Source organism: Hemicordylus capensis, chromosome 3 (assembly GCF_027244095.1).
Source record: "Hemicordylus capensis ecotype Gifberg chromosome 3, rHemCap1.1.pri, whole genome shotgun sequence".
Classification (NCBI taxonomy): Eukaryota; Metazoa; Chordata; class Lepidosauria; order Squamata; family Cordylidae; genus Hemicordylus; species Hemicordylus capensis.
Genome location: NC_069659.1, coordinates 353,889,586 through 353,911,586, shown reverse-complemented (window position 1 = coordinate 353,911,586; position 22,001 = coordinate 353,889,586). Strand labels below are relative to the sequence as shown.

General features: G+C 46.5%; 1 protein-coding gene across 1 annotated transcript in view; it reads left to right on the top strand.

Annotated features, from left to right (window-relative positions):
* Positions 1-9,910, top strand: part of LOC128350638 (zinc finger protein 665-like) — a 36,113-nt gene extending 26,203 nt beyond the window's left edge. The window contains exons 5-6 of the mRNA XM_053309026.1: positions 1,900-4,592; positions 9,604-9,910. Coding sequence (XP_053165001.1) covers positions 1,900-4,592; positions 9,604-9,762 — 2,852 coding nt within the window. The 3' untranslated portion in view covers positions 9,763-9,910. The remainder of the gene's footprint in view (positions 1-1,899; positions 4,593-9,603) is intronic.
* The last annotated feature ends 12,091 nt before the right edge of the window (positions 9,911-22,001 follow it).

Here is a 22,001-nt window from a genome sequence, read left to right as displayed (position 1 = left end):
GAAAAAGTAGCACACTGTGGGAGGCAAACAAGTGTGTGGCATGTACTGGAACAGGTGCCTGCATTCCAGAGAGGTGGAGCAGATGCTGCTCAGGTGGGGGGGGGGGCGGGGAGAAGGCAAGTGAAAGGACAGATTCAGTGTTGCCTCTAACCAGAATTCAGATGTTGTGGACTACAACTCCCAGCATCCCCAGCTGCAGTGGCCTTTGGCTGGGGATTCTGAGACTTGTAATCAACAAAATCTGGGAATCCCTGTTAGAGGTAACACTGGACAGATTCCCGGGAGCCTTGGCCAGATGCCCAAGGCTAATCTGGAAAAGGAGAGGAAGCCTGTTGAGCAGGATGCTCTGCAGGATGGAGTGAGGGACAGAGGCCAGTTTTCCCGGCATTTGCTCCTGGCCAAGAGGAAGGGTCCGAGGACAGGGCTATAGGTGTCCTTTCTGTGTAGCATTCCTAGGCCAGGAGGAAGAGGACCAGAGACCCACTTAGCAAGAGGGAGCTCTGGGTGGCAAAGCTGAGGCTCACGGGGGATCGGTGGTCACTCTGTGAGTGTTTCTACCAAGTTCCAAGTAGTGGTGACCACAGAATCGTGGAGCTGCAGTCCGATGCTAGGGGGCAGGGGGAGAGGTGGCTCTTCAAGGGCATTTATCCCTCCTGCCACTTTTTCCCCGCCGGCGCTCCGTTATTTTCCAAAATCCATGGGGTGGCAGTGTAACTCCCTGCCGCCCCTTCCCCCGTTGTTGGCCAGAAATGCGGAAGTTTAGTCTGTGCATGCGCCGCCGTTGCACGCATGCACCTGCTACAAACCTAGTACGTCACGCACACACACGAGAAAGGCAGCACCCAGCTGGCATAAGAAGCAGCGGCTAGGAACAGACTAGGGGGTGCACATCCCCCCTTCCTGGAGATGGGCACAACCCTCACTTCACTCTGCACCTGATGCTGAGGGTGTAAAAGAGCGGAGGGGAGGGGGAAATCCCACCGTGACTACGGCAAACATATATAAGAATAATATAAAGCAGCCAAACAGTGAAAATAGTCTGTGACTGATGACTTCCCCACTCTATTGAGGCTACATTTGATGTGGCTTATTTTGTAATTTGGAACTTCCACTACTGCATGGACAACATTGAACCTTGCCCACTTCATTTTGCAGCCCTGTTTTCACCTTGCTCAGTCGCACCTCCTCTGGAAATCTCTGACTGTCATTGTACATGTTAATATTTTTGTATCGTGATGGCTTGAGTATTATTGTACATATCATTCTTCTTGTTTCATGTTGAAGTGTTGTGTTTGGTTTAATGATTTATTGTTCATTAGTGTCAGTAATGAGAGATTATTCAACTTTTAGTTCATTGTTTGTCAAAATGAATTTTCACTGTTTGGCTGCTTTATGTTATTCTTATATATGTTTGCCGTAGTCACAGTGAGATTTCCCGACCCCCACCCCTTTTTCGCTTGGTTTATTTCGTGATTCCCCTTCCTTGTGTTCTGATGCCGGGGGAGTGGCAGGCCACGCAGGGACAGGTGGGGGGTACCGGCAGCAGCCAGTCCCTGGACTGCCAGCAAGCCCCCTACACTACTGTCATTAACATTAGGAGCAGCTCTTAAATTACGGCATTTGTCATAGCACATTCTGGCAGCAGGAAGCCTAGAGCCAACTTGGTATACCTGTTGGTATCTATTTTCCCCCATACAATAATACAAAAAACTGTCTAAAGCCAGGCCAATTTGAAATATCTTTCCCATTCTTTCCTTAATTAGAGTCCAGTATCATGATCACATGATACTTTTTCAACTATAGAAAAAGCTGCCAACCTCTTGTTTGCATTTCCACCATTTCTTCTCATAAGTTCTCCTGAAAACATCTTTTCTGACCAGTTTTCTCTCTTCATTCCAGCAGGTGACAGTTGGAAGAGGAAGAATGAGGGGGAACCCAGCAGAGCATTGTTGGGAGGTGCCAGATGGAGAAAGAGGAAACAGCAGCGACAGAAACGGAGAGGAAAATGGAGGAACAGAAATGGATCATCTGCTTCCCAGCAGGGAATCCAAAGAATGATGCAGAAGGAGACAGAAAGAAGCCATTTCCCTGGAAGGAGGAAAGGTTTCCATTCTGAAACTAGCTTTCAACTTCAGTGCGAAATTCAGCCATGGGATAAAGCATTTGAATGCTTGGAGTGTGGAAAGAGCTTCAGCAGGAGTGGAGGACTCACTGTGCATCAAAGAACGCACACTGGGGAGAAACCACATAAATGCTTGGAGTGTGGAAAGAGCTTCAAGACAAGTAGAGAACTCACTTTGCATCATAGAACCCACACTGGGAAGAAACCACATAAATGCTTGGAGTGTGGAAAGAGCTTCAGCACGTGTGGAAATCTTACTGTGCATCACAGAAGCCACACTGGGGAGAAACCTTATAAATGCTTGGAGTGTGAGAAAAGCTTCAGCTGCAGTGCAAATCTAACTGCACATCATAGAACCCACACTGGGGAGAAACCACATAAATGCTTGGAGTGTGGAAAGAGGTTCAGTACGAATGGAGAGCTTAAGGTGCACCATAGAATCCATACTGGGGAGAAACCACATAAATGCTTGGAGTGTGGAAAGAGCTTCAAGACAAGTAGAGAACTCACTTTGCATCATAGAACCCACACTGGGGAGAAACCACATAAATGCTTGGAGTGTGGGAAAAGCTTCAGGTCCAGTGGAAATCTTACTGTGCATCACAAAACCCACACTGGGGAGAAACCCTATAAATGCTTGGAGTGTGGAAAGAGCTTCAAGACAAGTAGACCACTCCTTGTGCATAACAGAACCCACACTGGGGAGAAACCACATAAATGCTTGGAATGTGAAAAGAGCTTCAGGACAAGTGGAGAACTCACTCTGCATCACAGAACCCACACTGGGGAGAAACCTTATAAATGCTTGGAGTGTGAGAAAAGCTTCAGCTGCAGTGCAAATCTAACTGCACATCATAGAACCCACACTGGGGAGAAACCACATAAATGCTTGGAGTGTGGAAAGAGCTTCAGCACGAATGGAGAGCTTAAGGTGCACCATAGAATCCATACTGGGGAGAAACCACATAAATGCTTGGAATGTGGAAAGAGCTTCAGGACAAGTGGAGAACTCACTGTGCACCATAGAATCCATACTGGGGAGAAACCACATAAATGCTTGGCGTGTGGAAAGAGATTTATCACGAGTGGACATCTCACTGTGCACCGTAGAATACATACTGGGGAGAAACCACATAAATGCTTGGAATGTGGAAAGAGCTTCAGCACAAAAGGAAGTCTTACTATGCATCATAGAATGCACACTGGGGAGAAACCACAAACATGCTCAATTTGTGGAAAGAGCTTCAGCACAAGAGGAAAACTAACTAGTCATCATAGAACACACACTGGGGATAAACCACATAAATGCTTGCAGTGTGGGAAGAGCTTCAGATGCAGTGGAAATCTTACTGCGCACTATAGAACCCACACTGGAGTGAAACCATATAAATGCTTGGAGTGTGGAAAGAGCCTCCGCACAAGTGGACATCTCACTGTGCACTATAGAACCCACACTGGGGAGAAACCACATAAATGCCTGGAATGTGGAAAGAGCTTCAGGACAAGTGGAGAACTCACTTTGCATCATAGAACCCACACTGGGGAGAAACCACATAAATGCTTGGAGTGTGGAAACAGCTTTAGTACGAGTGGATATCTCACTGTGCATCACAGAACCCACAGTGGGAAGAAACCACATATATGCTTGGAGTGTGGGAAGAGCTTCAGCTGCAGTGGAAATCTTACGGTGCACCGTAGAACCCACACTGGAGAGAAACCACATAAATGCTTGGAGTGTGGAAAGAGTTTCAGCCAGAGTTCACACCTTGCTATGCACCGTAGAACCCACACTGGGGAGAAACCTTATAAATGCTTGGAGTGTGGAAATAGCTTCAGCAGGAGTGGAGATCTCAATGTGCACCATAGAACCCACACTGGGGAGAAACCACATAAATGCTTGGAGTGTGGAAAGTGCTTCAGGACGAGTGTAGAACTAACTAGGCATCATAGAACCCACACTGGGGAGAAACCACATAAATGCTTAGAGTGTGGAAAGTGCTTCAGGACGAGTGGAGATCTCAGTGTGCACCATAGAACCCACACTGGGGAGAAACCACATAAATGCTTAGAGTGTGGAAAGAGCTTCAGGACGAGTGGAAACCTAACTAGTCATCATAGAACCCACACTGGGGAGAAACGACATAAATGCTTGGAGTGTGGGAAGAGCTTCGGGACGGGCGGAAATCTAACTAGTCATCATAAAACCCACCATGAGGTCAACACGTGGGTCACAAACCCATCTCTCTATACCTCTAATGATCAGATCACCCACTACAATGAGGCCCCAGCACCCGGAGGGGTATCTTTTGTGCGAGAGGATATGGGCTCATCATCCATGGAAGAGGTCCCTTCTAAAGAAGCATTTCCCTCTTCCTCAGACCGATGTCCTCCTTGCCCGAGACCTCCATTCTCCCTGACAGCAGAGGAGCTGTCAGCCTTGGAGTGGGATGCCTCTACCACGTCCCTGAAGGTCTCGTCCACATGTCCTTCTGTCTCTCTGAGCTTCTCCAGATCTGCCACCTTGGTCTCAAGAGAACGGATTTGATAGCTGAGAGCCAGGAGCTCCTTGCTTTTGGTTTTTGGAGTTATAATACCTTTGCTTATATTTGTATGCTGTGGTATTCAGTGTGTACCAAATCTAATTTCCATGTGTCGCCCACTCTTTAAGTTTCTCCGCCCATGCCTGATGTGGCCGAACATAGCCTTACAGTATATGGGCGATCATGTTAGCAAGGCTTGAAATTCCATTCCATTTCCAATTCATTTCATTCACTTTAGCCTCGAGGGGGGATTGTTACTGGCGAGATAAGGCGTTTATTTTAAGTTAGTCAAAGTTAGCCTAAGTAGCGCCATCTTAGTTGTCTGCACTCAGAGCTGTGTGTCTCCACTTTCTAGTTTGCCTGTCAGCACATTCACAGACTGCTGGCTCTGCTGAAATTGCTTTCTCACTGCATATGAGCCCCTGGTGGCGCAGTGGTAAAACTGCCGCCCTGTAACCAGAAGGTTACAAGTTCAATCCTGACCAGGGGCTCAAGGTTGACTCAGCCTTCCATCCTTCCGAGGTCGGTAAAATGAGTACCCAGAATGTTGGGGGCAATATGCTAAACCATTGTAAACCGCTTAGAGAGCTTTGGCTATAGAGCGGTATATAAATGTAAGTGCTATTGCTATTGCTAAGTGCTATATTTCCATGCCCTATTCACACTCTGTGTTAATTTCATGCATATTGTAACAATCAGAGAAGACACTGAACTTTCCTTAGGCCCAGTGATTGGGCCTAGGGAAGCACTGTAAGATCTTCCCCTCAGGGGATGGAGCCGCTCTGGGAAGAGCAGAAGGTTCCAAGTTCCCTCCCTGGCAGCATCTCCAAGATAGGGCTGAGAGAGATTCCTGCCTGCCACCTTGAAGAAGCCGCTACCAGTCTGTGAAGACAATACTGAGCTAGATGGACCAATGGTCTGACTTAGTATATGGCAGCTTCCTATATTCCTCAGAATAAAGTCAAACCATTACTTCTCACTATTTTTTTTAATTATTTATTTACACAGTCAGACAGGTGTTGTTGACTGGTTTGTTTTATCCTGACATCGAGTTTTTCCCAAGGACCTGGGATGCCAGAATTTTATTGTCAATTGTTATAGATATCGTCGCAGAATATAGGCTGTTCCCAGTAAAGCTGCCCTAGTTGCTTTTTGTAATTGTCTGATGGTGATTTTTGTGGCCCCTATGGAGTTGAGGTGCTCTTCAAGTTGTTTTGGAATTGTACCCAGGGTGCCAATTACCACTGGGATTATTTTGGTCTTCGTCTGCCACAGCCTTTCAATTTCAATTTGTAGATCTTTGTATTTGGTGATTTTTTCTATTTCTTTTTCTTCTATTCTGCTATCCCCTGGTATTGCTATGTCGATTATTTTGACTTGTTTTTCTTTCTTCTCGACTACAGATATATCTGTTGTATTGTGTGGCAGATGTTTGTCTGTAGTCGGAAGTCCCATAATATTTTTACATCTTCATTTTTTACAACTTTTTCAATTTTATGGTCCCACCCATTTTTGGCTACAGGCAGCTTGTATTTTTTGCAGATGTTCTAGTGTATCATCCCTGCTACTTTGTCATGCCTTTGTTTGTAGTCAGTCTGCGATCTTTTTACAACAGCTGATTAGCTGGTCCACAGTTTCCTCTGTTTCTTTACAAAGGCGGCACTTGCTGTTTGTTGTTGAGTTTTCGAGTTTTGCTCTTATTGCATTTGTTCTTAGTGCCTGTTCTTGTGCAGCCAGTATTAAACCCTCAGTTTCTTTCTTCAAGCTGACATTCTTACGCCACTGCCAGGTCTTGGTGATGTCTGATTTTCCAGTTGTATTGATGGACTTGCAGCATTCCTCTTCCACCTGAGCTGCGAGGGAGGTATAGCCTATCTACAACACTGCGGGGGTGCAGAGCATGATTGATGGTCATTATTTTCCTGGTCTTACGATGTAGCGTCTCTAGCCCTGCATGGCTCCAGTCTATTATTCCTGCAGTGTATCTGATAACAGGTATAGCCCAGGTGTTTATGGCTTGTATGGTGTTCCCGCCATTGAGTTTGGACTTGAGGATTTTTCTAACTCTCCTGATGTATTCACTTCCCATTTTTCTTTTAACTTCAGTGTGTGCGATGTTATTTATTTATTTATTTATTTTTACATTTATATACCGCCTTTCGTTAAAAAGATAACCCCAAGGCGGTTATCAGCCTGGAGCATGCCCAAGTATTTGTAACGTTCTTTCTCTTTCAGCTTCTTGATCTTGCTTCCATTGGGCAGTTCTATTCCTTTTATTTTTGTTGTTTTTCCTCTGTTTATTATTAATGTAGCACACTTGTCTAGTCCAAACTCCACTGCTATATCACTACTGAATATACGGACAGTGTTAAGCAGTGATTCTATTTCTGACTGGGACTTTCCATACAACTTCAGATCATCCATGTACAGCAGATGGTTTATTTTACTTGATGTTTTAGATGTTTGTTATCCGAGGCCTGTTTTGTTTAGTATTTGTGAAAGTGGGATCATGGCGATTACAAACAACAGAGGGGATAGTGAGTCGCCTTGGAAAATGCCTCTTCTAATGCTAACCTGTCCAAGTGTCTCGCCATTGATAGTTAACTGTGTAATCCACATGCTCATTGCTTTTTAAAATAAATATCTGAATGTTTTTGCTGACACCAGTTGTTTCTAAGCATTTTAGTATCCATGTGTGAGGCAATGAATCGAAGGCTTTCTTGTAGTCAATCCATGCAACAATTAGATTGGTTTTTCTTCTCTTGCAATTTTCTAAAATCATTTTGTCAATCAGCAGCTGGTCTTTTGTGCCTCTGGTGTTCAGGCAATTTCCTTTCTGTTCAACTGGAAGCTGTTTGTTAGTTAATAAGTGTTGCATTACTTCATCTGCTATTATTCATCCAGTTAATAATTTGAATGTGGTTGTCAGGCTGGATATCGGTCTATAATTACTTAGAAATGCACCTTTTGCTGGGTCTTTCATTATGAGATTAGTTTTCCCAGTTAATAATAATAATAATAATAATAATAATAATAATAATAATAATAATTCGATTTCTATACCGCCCTTCCAAAAATGGCTCAGGGCGGTTTACAAAGAGAAATAACATACAAATAAGATGGCTCCCTGTCCCCAAAGGGCTCACATTCTAAAAAGAAACCTAAGACACACACCAGCAACAGTCACTGGAGGTCCTGTGCTGGGGGTGGATAGAGCCAGTTCCTCTCCCCCTGCTAAATAAAGAGAATCACCACGGTAAAAGGTGCCTCTTTGCCCAGTTAGCAAAGAGACTTTGCTAATTTGTTAGCCATTGAGCAAATAGGCTTTGCTACTTGTTAGGCATTGTTCAATATCACCTCCTTGCAAAATGTGATTGAACTGTTTTGATAGTTGTTTATGAAGGCTTGTTAGGTGTTTAAGCCAAAAGCCGTGTAGTTCATCATCGCCTGGCGCAGTCCAATTTTTAATTTTCTTTGCTTTTTCACTTATTAATTGGGCAACCAAGAGACTCCTGGCTGGCTTTTTGTCCTGGTCGGTGACCGTAACACTAAAGACTGACTGGCTGGCTGACTCTTGGCTGGCTCGCCAGAATTGTTGGAAGTCAGGGATTCTCCCTGTGTTCATTTTCTCTGGTTAGGTAATTTACACCAGGCACCAGTATCACACTTTCAAACAGAGCTTTATTAAAGTTTGCTAGCAATCAAAGCTCCCTGGGTGTGGCCGCGCACTCTAGCAGTTTCTACGTCTCTTTTATATTGATTTATTTTAAAGTCACAGTAAAAGGGGTGCATGTTTGAGGCTAAATACATTTGACTAAGGCAGAACAATAGGTGACATCATGATGAGCAGCCTGTCAGTGGAGGAAAGGGATTATCTCAGAGCAAGCTAATTGTCTGTCTTCACAAACACTGAGAGAAAAGGCTACCTTCACAATTCAATTAACAGAGGCAGTCAAGAGAGTTAATCATTTCATTCAGAGTTGAGTAGGCCTTGCACCAGTGTTTCTCTGATCTGAAAATTGCTATTGGAAATAAGCCTGAGTTCTGAACCAAATTCTCGGTCCAGTCCATTACGTTTGGCCATGCTGGCCATAACAAGCCCCTTCTAGGGAGGGTTCTGCCACTTCAACCCCAGAAACCCTATGGAGAGAGTGCTTTGTCCCACATTCAGGGAAAGTGGCTGGTGGCAGCCTCCTGTGAACCCCTTGCAGGCCAGGATTCAGCCCAGTGAACACCCCACTCCTCCTCTGGCTCTGGCAACAGCCACGAGAGGAACACAGTCTGTGCGGTCTGCGAGGCATCCAATGTTTCCTTCATTGTTCCTGGCTAGGGCATCCCTCTTCCACTTCCCAGAGCCAGCCGACAGAAGGAGCGCTTTCTGGTTTGGAGCACGAGGCAGGGCCCCTTGTTTGCCAGCTTAGGCCTCTGAGGGAAGGAGAGAAAGGAAGCACACAGCGGGCATAAGAAGCAGCGGCTGGGAGCAGACAATGGGGCACACATCCCCCCTTCCTGGAGATGGACGCAACCTTCACTTCACTCTGCACCTGATGCCGGGGGTGTGGCAGGGCACGCCGGGGCAGGTGGGGGGTGCCGGCAGCAGCCCGTCCCTGAGCTGCCAGCAAGCCCCCTACATTACTGCCATTAACATTAGGAGCAGCTCTTAACTTACGGCATTTGGCACAGCACGTTCTGGCAGCAGGTAGCATAGAGCCAACTTGGTACATCTGTTGGGTATCTGTTTCCCCCCATACAATAATACCAAAGTGTGTCTAAAGCCAGGCCTATTTGCAATATCTTTCCTATTCTTTCCTTAATTAGAGTCCAGTATCATGATCACATGGCCATAAAACTATGGAAAAAGCTGCCAACCTCTTGTTGGCATTTCCAACATAAGTTCTCCTGAAAGAATCTTTTCTGACCAGATTTCTCTCTTCATTCCAGCCGGTGACAGTTGGAAGAGGAAGAATGAGGGGGAACCCAGCGGAGCATTGTTGGGAGGTGCCAGATGGAGAAAGAGGAAACAGCAGCGACAAAAACGGAGAGGAAAATGGAGGAACAGAAATGGATCATCTGCTTCCCAGCAGGGAGTCCAAAGAATGATGCAGGAGGAGAGGGAAAGAAGCCTTTACCCTGGAAGCAGGGAAGGTTTCCATTCTGAAACTACCTTTCAACCTCTGTGCAAAATTCATCCAGGGGAGAAAGCATTTGAATGCTTGGATTGTGGAAAGAGCTTCAGCACGAGTGGAATACTAACTAGGCATCATAGAACGCACACTGGGGAGAAACCACATAAATGCTTGGAGTGTGGAAAGAGCTTCAGCATGAGAGGAAACCTTGCTAGACATTATAGAACCCACACTGGGGATAAACCACATAAATGCTTGCAGTGTGGAAAGAGCTTCAGGACAAATGAAGAGCTTAAGGTGCACTATAGAACCCATACTGGGGAGAAACCACATAAATGCTTGGAGTGTGGAAAGAGCTTCAGCCGGAATGGAAATCTTGCTGCACACCATAGAATCCATACTGGGGAGAAACCACATAAATGCTTGGAGTGTGGAAAGAGCTTCAGCTGCAGTGGAAATCTTGCTGTTCACCATAGAACCCACACTGGGGAAAAACCACATAAATGCTTGGAGTGTGGAAAGAGATTCAGTACGAATGGAGAGCTTAAGCTGCACTATAGAATCTATACTGGGGAGAAACCACATAAATGCTTGGAGTGTGGAAAGAACTTCAGGACAAATGGAGAGCTTAAGGTGCACCATAGAACCCATACTGGGGAGAAACCACATAAATGCTTGGAGTGTGGAAAGAACTTCAGGACAAATGGAGAGCTTAAGATGCACCATAGAACCCATACTGGGGAGAAACCACATAAATGCTTGGAGTGTGGAAAGAGCTTCAGCACGAATGGAGAGCTTAAGGTGCACCATAGAACCCATACTGGGGAGAAACCACATAAATGCTTGGAGTGTGGAAAGAGCTTCAGTTGCAGTGGAAATCTTGCTGTTCACCATAGAACCCACACTGGGGAGAAACCACATAAATGTTTAGAGTGTGGAAAAAGCTTCAGCCGGAGTGCCTCCCTTACTATGCATCGTAGAACCCACACTGGGGAGAAACCACATAAATGCTTGGAGTGTGGAAAGAGCTTCAGCCTGAAAGGAAACCTTGCTAGACACTATAGAACACACACTGGGGAGAAACCACATAAATGCTTGCAGTGTGGAAAGAGATTCAGTACGAATGGAGAGCTTAAGCTGCACCATAGAACCCATACTGGGGAGAAACCACATAAATGCTTAGAGTGTGGAAAGAGATTCAGCTGCAGTGGAAATCTTGCTGCACACCAAAGAATCCATACTCGGGAGAAACCACATAAATGTCTGGAGTGTGGAAAGAGCTTCAGCTGCAGTGCAAATCTAACTGCACATCATAGAACCCACACTGGGGAGAAACCACATAAATGCTTGGAGTGTGGAAAGAGCTTCAGGACAAATGGAGAGCTTAAGGTGCACCATAGAACCCATACTGGGGAGAAACTACATAAATGCTTTGAGTGTGGAAAGAGTTTCAGCTGCAGTGGATATCTAACTGTGCATCATAGAACCCACACTGCGGAGAAACCTTATAAATGCTTGGAGTGTGGAAAGAGCTTCAGCAGGAGTGGAAATCTCAATCAGCACCATAGAATCCACACTGGGTAGAAACCACATAAATGCTTGGAGTGTGGAAAGAGCTTCAGCAGGAGTGGAAATCTCAATCAGCACCATAGAATCCACACTGGGAAGAAACCACATAAATGCTTGGAGTGTGGGAAGAGCTTCAGCTGCAGTGGAAATCTTAGTGTGCATCGTAGAACCCGCACTGGGCAGAAACTATATAAATGCTTGGTATGTGGGAAGAGCTTCAATAGGGGGGTACACCTTGCTACTCACCAAGAAACTCATGCAGGGTAGAAACCATATACATTTTTGGCACGTGGAAAGAACTTCAGTCTCAGGGCTACCATCCATTTTTGTGTCTGTTACCAATCAATGTGTATATGTGGTTCAAACAGACTGATGTATCTTAGTGTTTAAATGGCATCTTCTTTCTTTTCATTGTCGCTGAATACACTTCTGTGTTGGTTTCTGGCATATGTGAAACAGGAGGAGGACACACCATCATTTTCAAAGTACGAAATTTCCCTCACCAAAACAATCTGGTCTGGTGGTAGCAAGCATGACTTGTCCCCTTATCTAAGCAGGGTCCACCATGGTTGCATATGAATGGGAGACTTGATGTGTGAGCACTGTAAGATATTCCCCTTTGGGGATGGAGCTGCTCTGGGAAGAGCAGAATTTTCCAAGTTCCCTCCCTGGCAGCATCTCCAAGATAGGGCTGAGGGAGATTCCTGCCCACAACCTTGGAGAAGCTGCTGCCGGTCTGTGTAGACAATACTAAGCTAGATAGACCAATGGTCTGACTCAGTATATGGCAGCTTTCTATGTTCCTGTGTAATCACATGCAAAGTTTGTCCCCTTGCCTTTCTAGAGAGGAGGATAAGCAACCAAATGGTTTCGAGCCCCCTCCAACATCCTCTTGAACTACAACCGCCATCATCCCCAACCAGCATGGCTATAAACCACACATGCCCATTTTGCTGATTAAATCTCTCTAGCACTCTTTCACCATTTTGGAGACATTGATAATACATTAGGACATCCTCGGGCCAGCCCTGCCATGAAGAAGTGGGAGACGGGCTACTCCTGGTAAACCTGGATGGGCCACTTTTCAGGGGAATCCCAGAAGCCCACCCACCAGCACCCACTTCCCGCAAAGACAGATGCAGAGGAAGGAAGGCAAAGGGGCACCACGCTGCTTTTCCTCTTCCTTCCCCAATAGGAAAGAAAGGAAGGGAGAAAGATAGGGAAGGAAGGAATGGGGAAAGATCTGAGTCAGAGGAAGGAAGGGAGGAGCAGAGAGTGTGTTTTTTAATGTGACTTTAAAAAGAGAGAAATGGAAGGGGGGGCACCTTTTGGAAATTGCTTTGCACATGGACTATTCCAGTTTAGCTGCTATAGAAATAAACATAATCTCGTTGTGGATCCGTGTATGCCCATCTGCACCCACACTTCCGGAAACCTGAGTCAGGATGAATAATTGTATTTCTAGCCTGTCCTTCCTCCAAGGGACTTGGGGTGGAGTATCTTATTAATTAGGAAGGTCAGACAGCCAGTGGGTAGAGAGGGAGCCTTCAGCAAGCCTGGGGCTGGCCTGACCCCCACCCATCAGAGAAAAAAGGGGGAGGCCGGCAGAAGGAATGCCCACTAACCTCCTCCTGACGTCTTCTGCGAAAGGCTAGAGATTGTGAATACGAAATAACCATAAGCTTGGGATTGATCAGTGCATGCTCATCTGCACTCATGCTTCCGGAAAGCTGAGTCAGGATTTATAATTGCATTTCTAGCCTGCCCTTCCTCCGAGGGACTTGGGATAGAGTATCTTACTTCTCTCCCACCCATTTGGTGCTCACGACTACCCTGTGAGGGAGGAACGACCCAAGAGAAGTCAGCGAAGTGCATGTCTGAGTACAAGGTCTGACCTGAGTCTCACAAGACATTAGAACAGCCCTGCTGGATCAGGCCCAAGGCCCATTGAGTCTAGCATCCTGTTTCACACAGTGGCCCACCTGATGCCTCTGGGAAGCCCACAGGCAGGACTACCTGATAGTGCAACTCCCTGATAATGCCAGCGTGTGCTGTTCTATTTCTACTCTGCTTTTCAGCCAGAGCAGGCTCCCAAAGCAGATAACACTGTAAATAATCATAGAAATGGACACTTTATTAGGGGGAGGTACTTAGTGGTACATGAGACTTTCTGAACATGCTCAGAAGCACTCATGACATCATATGACCCTGAAGTGTAGGCCCGGCTAAAAGGAGTAAGGCTGGCAGTGACCTTTGACTGGAAGAGCCAAGTTGAGGAGCCAACGGAGTCCTGTGCTCAGGGGAAGCAGCCAAGCACTGGACAATGGCCATGGAAGAGGTGGGTGCAGAGTGGGTCTGCTGCTCTGTGATATATAATGATTTTCATCCACTTGAGAGGGTCCAGTCTAAATTTCTTAGGACTATTTTTTCAACCCCTTGTTGTGTGTCTTAAGATGCTGAGATTGGAAGCAGGCTTGTTAAGTTTGGAGACTTGTGCCTGGATCCATATCTCCAACTTTTGGCTGAAACTAATCTATTTTCCTTCTAGGTGAGCTCCCTTAATTTTTAAGGATGGATATCCCTCTGGCTGGATTCATTTAATTAATGAAAAGCTTCCATTATATGGCTGGTCAATGGAATACCTTCTCTGTCTGGGTTATGATATTATGGACTAGTACTCCCCCTGTCCCCAGCCATGGGGGTGAATAGGGTACCGCCCCAGGTGTTGTAGTCTTGCCTCATAAGGAAGGTGCTCTAGGCCCCTGATCATCTTGGTTGCCCTCTTCTGCACCTTTCCCAGTTCTACAATGTCCTTTTTTAGATGTGACCAGAATTGTACGCAGTATTCCAGGTGTGGCCACACCATAGTTTTATATAAGGACATAATCATATTAGCAGCATTATTTTCAATCCCTTTCATGATTCCAAGCACGGAATTGGCCTTTTTCACAGCTGCTGCACATTGAGTCGACACTTTCAACAAGCTGTCCACCATGACCCCAAGATCCCTTTCCTGGTCAGTTACCAACAGCTTAGATCCCATCAATGTATACTTGAAGTTGCATTTTTTTGTCCCAATGTGCATATCTTTACACTTGCCAACATTGAAGCTCATTTGACATTTTGTCACCCACTCCCCTCGTTTGGAGAGGTCCTTTTGGAGCTCCTCACAATCCATTTTGGCTTTCACTACCCGAAAGAGTTTGGTATCATCTGAAAATCTGGCCACCTCACTGCTTACCCCTACTTCTAGATCATTTATGAATAAATTGAAAAGCTTCTTACTTCCCTCCACTATAAAAACTCTCCATTTATCCCTACCCTCTGTTTCTTGTCTTTCAACCAGTTAGCAATCCACACATGTACTTGTCCCCTTATCCCTTCACTGCTAAGTTTCCTCAGGAGTCTTTGATAAGGAACTTTATCAAAAGGTTTTTGGAAGTCCAGGTTTACTATGTCAACTGGATCACCTTTATCCACACATTTGTTGACAATCTCAAAGAACTCCAAAAGGTTTGTGAGGCAAGATTTACCTTTGCAGAAGCCATGCTGGTTCTCTCCCAGCAGGGCCTGTTCTTCTAGGTGCTTTACAATTTTATCCTTGAGGATGCTTTCCATCAATTTACCGAATGGACGTTAAGCTAACTAGCCTGTAATTTCCTGGATCACACCTTGATCCCTTTTTGAAAATCGGTGTGACATTTGCTACTTTCCAGCCCTCCGTTACATGGTGAGCGAGTGAGACCCAGTGGGACACCGTTATCCCTGGATACAAACTCTATAGAAAGGACAGAGAGGAGCACCTTGGAGGTGGAGTAGCACCGTATGTTAAAGAAGGGATGGAATCTAAAGCTAGAAAACCTAGGAGGACCAGTGTCCTCCACAGAAACCCTGTAGGTGAAAATACAGGGCCTGAAAGGAAACGTGCTACTGGGGATGTTCTGTCGCCCTCTGGATCAAAACACTTTGCTCCAGAGTGCATGGAGTTTACTCAAAACCACAATACTAGAAGCCCAGTTAAGATGTATACTAAAAGGGAGGAAATATGTTTGGGCTCTCTTGAGTGGGATGGTGCCTGGGGGTGCGCCCAGTGGTTCTGGAGTGGCTATTACTGTAGTGGTGGAGAATAGAAGAATTGGTGCGTGCAGAGCAGCTGGCTGTTACAGGGGAAGGGAAACCAGTAATTTAGTAACTGTTTCCACTTCCAGCTGCTTTGTCAGCTCTCAGGCCTCGGGGAGCAGCTCCAGCAACCCACAAAGTCTGGCCTTGCTGCTCTGCAATGCTAGATCGGTTCAGAATAAGACCGAAATTGTCCATGATTTGATCATGGATGAGGGAGCCAGTCTGGCATGTATAACTGAGAACTGGTTGTGGGAGGCGAGTGGTCCAGTGTGGGCTCAGCTTCTCCCACCAGGTTACTCTGTCATGGAGCAGGCTGGGGGAAGTGGGCAGGGGGATGGAGTGGCTGTGGTCCATAAGAATACCATTTCCCTTACCAGGGCCCCTGTGAGACATTTGACTTATACTGAGTGCATATTTTTGAGGCTGGGAACTAGGGATAGATTGGAGATTCTCTTGGTGTACCATCCACACCGCTGCCCAACTGACTCCCTAACTGAGCTGATGTAGCTGGTTGCAGAGTTGGTGTTGATGTCTCCTAGACTTTTGGTGCTGGGGTACTTCGATATCCACTTTGGGGTTGGCTTGTCTAGTGCAGCTCAAGAGTTCATAGCAGCCATGACACCATGGGCCTATCCCAATTAGTTTCTGAACCAACTCATGTTGCCGGCCACACACTCGATTTGGTCTTTTGTTTGGATCGGGGGGGGGGGTGTTCCATGAGTGGGGGATCCAGTTAACCACTACCTGGTTAAGGTTGGTTTCACAGCCGCAATCCACCCCTGCAGGGGTGGTGGTCCTATTAGGATGGTCCGTCCCAAAAGCCTGCTGGACCCAGTAGGATTTCAAAAGGCCTTGGAGGATTTTGATGTTGGTGCAGCCGGTGATTCTGTCAATGCCCCAGTGGGAACCTGGAAGAGAGAACTCATCAGGGCAGTAGACATGATTGCTCCTAAGCGTCCCTTCCGACCTGATTAAAAAATGGCCCTTGGTTTACTGAGGAGTTGCGGGGGCTGAAGCAGTTGGGTAGGTGACTAGAGCGCAAATGGAGGAGAACTCGGTTCAAATCTGACAAGATGCAGCATGTGGCCCATTTGAAGACTTATGCGACGGTGGTTCGTGCAGTGAAAAAGAGATTTTGGTCTGCGCGCGTTGAGACTGCAGGTTTGTGCTCAGCAGAGCTATCCCGGGTTGTGAGGAGTTTTTTTTTCTTTCTTTTTTTTTGCTTTAAATTTTTATTGATTTTAACAATATCTTAAGAATCTCATTACATCACACATTAAACAAAAAAATTGACTTCCAGCTCACTAATCAGCGCGAATCACTAATTATACAATTAACCCTTGCTATAGTAATTCAAATCATATATCCTATACCTCACCAAACTCGATTTTAATCTACTCAACCTGCTAATATTGCTAAATTTCAAACCCAGTTGAAAAATCAATATTAGGAAAATAGTTCTTTAAGTACAGTAAGAATGGTTTCCAGTCTCCTTAAAAACCTTCCAGATTTTGATCTCTCAGTACTGTAAGTTTTGCCATCTCCGTGTATTCCAAAATTTTTATCAGCCAATCTTCTTTTGAGGGCAGTTCATTGTCCTTCCATTTCTGTGTGTATAGTATTCTGGCCGCCGTGGTTGTGAGGAGTTTAGTTTCTGCTCCTTCTACTTCAAATCAGTCCCCGGAATCGTTCTGCTGTGATGCTTTTAATGGGTTATTTGCGAACAAGATCTCCTGTATTCAGGCCGACTTGGACTCCACTACTTCTGCAAGGTCTATGGAGGAGGTGTCCAGTGATCCCTCTTGCAGTATTAGATTGGATCAGTTTCAATCTGTGACTCCTGAGGATTTTTATCATTCAATTTTTATACCACCTTTCATAAAACTCATCCCAAGGCGGTTTACAAAAATTAATACACATTCAAATTCTCTAAAAATTACATTAAAATATTAAAGTCAATTAAGAATAAAAATCAAGAGATCCGCTATAGCTGCTAGTGGAAGAACTGCTGCAATCAATATAATTTCAGCCCAGTTTAATGATCTGATATTATAGTTTAGTATTAATAGATATAGGTTTGATTTCAAAAGCAGTTTAATAATTTGCTAATTAGATAGCAACTCAAAAGGAATACCATTTGCGTTAGTCATGCTGCGGCTTTTAAGAGCGTGCAACAATAAAAGCTGACATTAAGTATTGGCTCAACCAGACTCTCTCTTCCTATTGCACACATCATTTTGGTCTAGTGCTGACCAAAATATAAAAATATTGCCTCTAGCTCCAATGTACAGAGGTACCATGCCTTAAAAATAAGATATTAAAAAAGCAATTTTTTTCCATTACACTGACCCTGAATCATGTTAGAAAGTGTCACTCAGCTTGTGGCTATGGTCGTCAGGAAATGTCATTCAAGCTGTTGCTGCAGTCTTCAGATAAACCCAACACTGCCAGATTCAGGAACACCTATGATTAGCACACAGTCATCCACATAGCACAAAAGACTGTGGTGTCTGAGAGAAAACCATCTTTTGGCCTTAATTATGTGGATGCTTTAAAAGCCATACACATACATCAACCACTAAGCAAATCAGAGAGATGATGGTCCTAGAGGAAGACACGAAGCTGCTTGGGGCGGTGCGGCCTACCACCTGTTCTCTGGATCCTTGCCCGACTTGGGGGCTTCTATCTAGCAGGGAGATTGTTGGAGGTGGCCTAGTTAATATCATAAATGCATTGCAGAGGGAAGGTAGGGTGCTTCCTTGTCTGAAGGAGGCAATGGTTAGACCACTCCTAAAGAAGCCTTCCCTGGACCACTTAGCAATAGATAGTTACAGGAACAGAGTGGGTCTGCTGCTCTGCGACTCACCTGGGCCACCGAGGAAGCCCAGCAGCGACTCGACTCACAACATGGATTGCAGGTCCACTTCCCAAGGATCTTTGTTCCTCCCCAAGGAGGAGGCAGAGTTGGTCCTTGCAGTCTGCTCATGCTGGGGGTGCCATATTCAAGCTCAGCAAATCCAGGTGCTCTAATCTGCATATTGCCTATTTTTGCAAATAATGTGCATATTATGCAAATCAACTAAAGCACTATCCTTGTACCTGCTCTGGATACGTACCCACAATAGTTGGGAAGGCGTTCACACCCTGACCATTTCATGCAGCTTTAAACAACCAGACTCTCTATTCCAACACTCCCTAATCTACAAGTTCTGTTTTTAACCTTATCCAGTTAGCTGTGTGCGGTGCTGCCTGTCATGGATTCCTCACCAACTGCAGACGACCACCCTGCTTCAAGGCATTTCCAATCGGAGCAGCATCCTGAAGATTCAGCAAGAAAGACAGGCTCAGGCTGAACCCATCCAAGCCTGCTGTGCTCATCTCGAATGCCAGGTATCTCCTCCAGCCTTCAGGCTGGACCGTGCTGTCAGCGAGCTCCAATTTCCACCCCACCCACTCCTGGCCTGCTTGGAAGGGACCCGGAACAGGCCCCTTGTTCCAGCTTAGCTTAATCCCCCCTGAGCAGTTAAAGCACAGTGTGAGGTGGGGGGAAGGTAAAGGTAAGGTCAAGTGTGCTGTCACGTCGATTTTGACTTCTGCCAGTCAAGCATTTCCCCGCTGCGCCACTTAAGGTGACTATGTGGGGAAGGTAGGGTTGCCATATTCCAGCTTCACAAATCTGGGTGGCCTAATTTACATACTATGCAAATCATGCAGCATCTAATTTGCTTGCTTGCTTGCTTGCTTGATTTGACTGATTTGTATACTTTCTCCTCCTCTGCCCTCCCATGTGATCAGATCCAGAGTAAAATCCAGGCAGAGCATTTGAAATCCATGTAAATCTAGGTGGAGGAGCCAAAATCCGGGGACTACCCTAAATTCTGGGGGACATGGCAACCCTAGGGGGAGGTGACCCCATCTTGCCAGGGTGGATTTGTCCTCAAGTTCACTATGAATAGAGAACTGAAGAAAGTGGGGAAGGCAGAGAGGGACGGGGTGGGGTGGGAAGTTTCACTCCCTGAGTTCCCAGTGCCTTGGACCAAGCCCTGGGGGCGACTTTTGCCTGAGATGGAAGGAGAAGGCAGGGGAGGAGAGTGGAATGGTGAGGAGCCCGAAGGCCCTGAAGCACGGATGGAGGGACATGGCTGGCCTTTTGTCCTACAACATTCATCTGTGGACAGGCCTTAGCCACTGCCAAACTGGAGGGGCAGTCAGCAGAAGCCTCCCATGACCCCTGGAGCCTTGCCTTGGTGCAGGGACGATGCTAGCACCTTCACAAACCCCACTCTCTGGCCCTCTTCTCCTTGTGCCCACGCAACCATGAGTGGGGTCTGTGTAGATGGGGTAGAGTTGCCATCTCCCCTGATTTTCGGGGTAGTACCTGGATTTTAAGCACGTCACCCAGATTGCTCAGCTCAGCCCAGCCAGATTTCCCCAGATTTTAGATTTCATTTAAACACACACACACACACACACACACACACACACACACACACACACACAAAACTCTAGCTCTTATAGAAGTGGAGTTATGGGGCAAAACATGCAGTCACTATTCTGCTCAACCGCTGGACTTGAATTAAGGCAGGTAAAGCACAGGAGGCCAGCTGGTATACAAGTACAGTAATCCCCTGAGGAATTGTTTTTTTCAATCAGCAGGGGATCTCTATTGGGGCAGTTGAGAGGATAGCTTGCTTTTTATGTAAATCACTGCCTGCCTATCAGTTTAAGGACTTTGGCTTCACCTTCAATGCATGCCTACTTAGAAGTAAGCACCGTTGGTTTCAATCAGATCTTCTCTCAAGTAAGTGTGTACATAATGCCCCCCCTTTTTTTGTTCTATTGCTGCTGTTAATGTGTCAAGGAAAATGGTCATCAAGAGCAAATACACGTCAAGTGGAAAGTGCATTTGAACTGGCAGAAGCAGGTGCGTAACTAGGGTGGGGCAGGCAGGGCACGTGCCCTGGGCGCCCCATGCAGGGGGCGCAAGATGCAGCTCCGGCGGACCTCGCACCCATGCACCCCCCCACTCGTGCAGGCGCAGCAGCCGAAAAGCGCACTTGCGAGATCTCCAAGCGGTGGGTGGGCGTTTCCATTGGCCGGCAAAGCACGCGCCCCCGAGCTGTTGAATCCAGTGCATGCCTCCCTGCACAACCACGTGGCCTGGGAGACTAAGCAGCTGCCTGCTGGGCATTCTGTGTTCCTTAGCCCTGTGAGTTTGTTTGTCCCCCGCCCTGGCTTCCCCCACGCTGCTTTCCGGGCCAGGCACCTTCATTAGAGATGTGCTCCTTCCTTAGCTCTCTCTCTGTGTGTGTGTTCATTCCCCCCTTCCCCCACACTATTTCCCCAGTCGCCTTCCTTATTTATTTTATTATTTACTGTTGGATGAGGGTTGTGCTCCTTCCTAAGCCCTGCGTGTGTCTGTTTGTGTGTGTGTGTTCCCCTCCTTCCCCCACGTTGCTTCAAGTCTGATGTTTGAAAATTGCTTAGTTGGTTTCAAGTGCTTATAAAGAACTAGTATTTTTAAGCCCGTTATGATAACGGGTGCTAGCTTTCTCTCCCGCCTTTAAATGGTTTTTTAAAAGTGTTTTTTTTCTCTTTGTCTCTCTCTCTGGTGTTTTTTCCCCCCATTATCCCCTCCTCCCTCTGTCCTCCTGCCGCCCGCTCACTCGCCCTCCCAGCTTTCCAAAATCCCCTTCCCCGCTCCTCCCCCCAATTGATTACGGGCCAAAAGGGCCCATGAGAAGGCCGTCGCCCCCGCCTATCGCCCACCCAGCTGCCCGAGCCCACCTTACCCGCTCCAGCCCGCGATAGTCGGGCGAAGAAAAAAAAATTATTTGCACAGTGGAAGTGAGGAGCTCAGGAACAGAGCTCCTCTCTGTGCTATGCTGCTGCCCAAACTGCCGCTATGGACGCAAAGGACGTTGCGTCCACAGTTCCTAACTTGTAAAACAAGGACTGTAGGGGTTCAAATGGGCTCGGAAGCTTATTTCTTTGCCCTTCATTTGGGAAGCCCTTCGGCTAGAGCAGGGGTTTCCAACCTGTGGCGCTCCAGATGTTGCTGAACTACAACTCCCATCATCCCCAGCTACAGTTTTTGTGGCTGGGATGATTGGAGTTGTCATTCAGCAACGTCTGGAGTGCCACAGGTTGGGTACCCCTGAACTATGTTAAAGTTATCTGAAAGATGGGTGTCAGAGTGGATGGGGGGGCGCAATTTCAGTGCTTGCCCTAGGCGCTATTTTCCCTAGATACGCCTCTGGGCAGAAGGCATGCCCTTCTCCTGCCACTGCTCCCTGCAACTGGGATTCGGAGCTTCCTGCCTCTGAGCCTGGAGGGGGCCTATAGCCATCTGGACTAGTAGCCAGCATGATAGTGGACCAGCTCACTGGATGGAGGGCTTTGCTTGCACCGTGGCTGAACATCTCCTGATGGACGTGGTCCCGCATTTTGGGGTGCCCCTTGTGCTAGAATCAGACCATTTACAGTGGAGACCCTCCAACTGTCTACAAAGGCCCTGAGGAT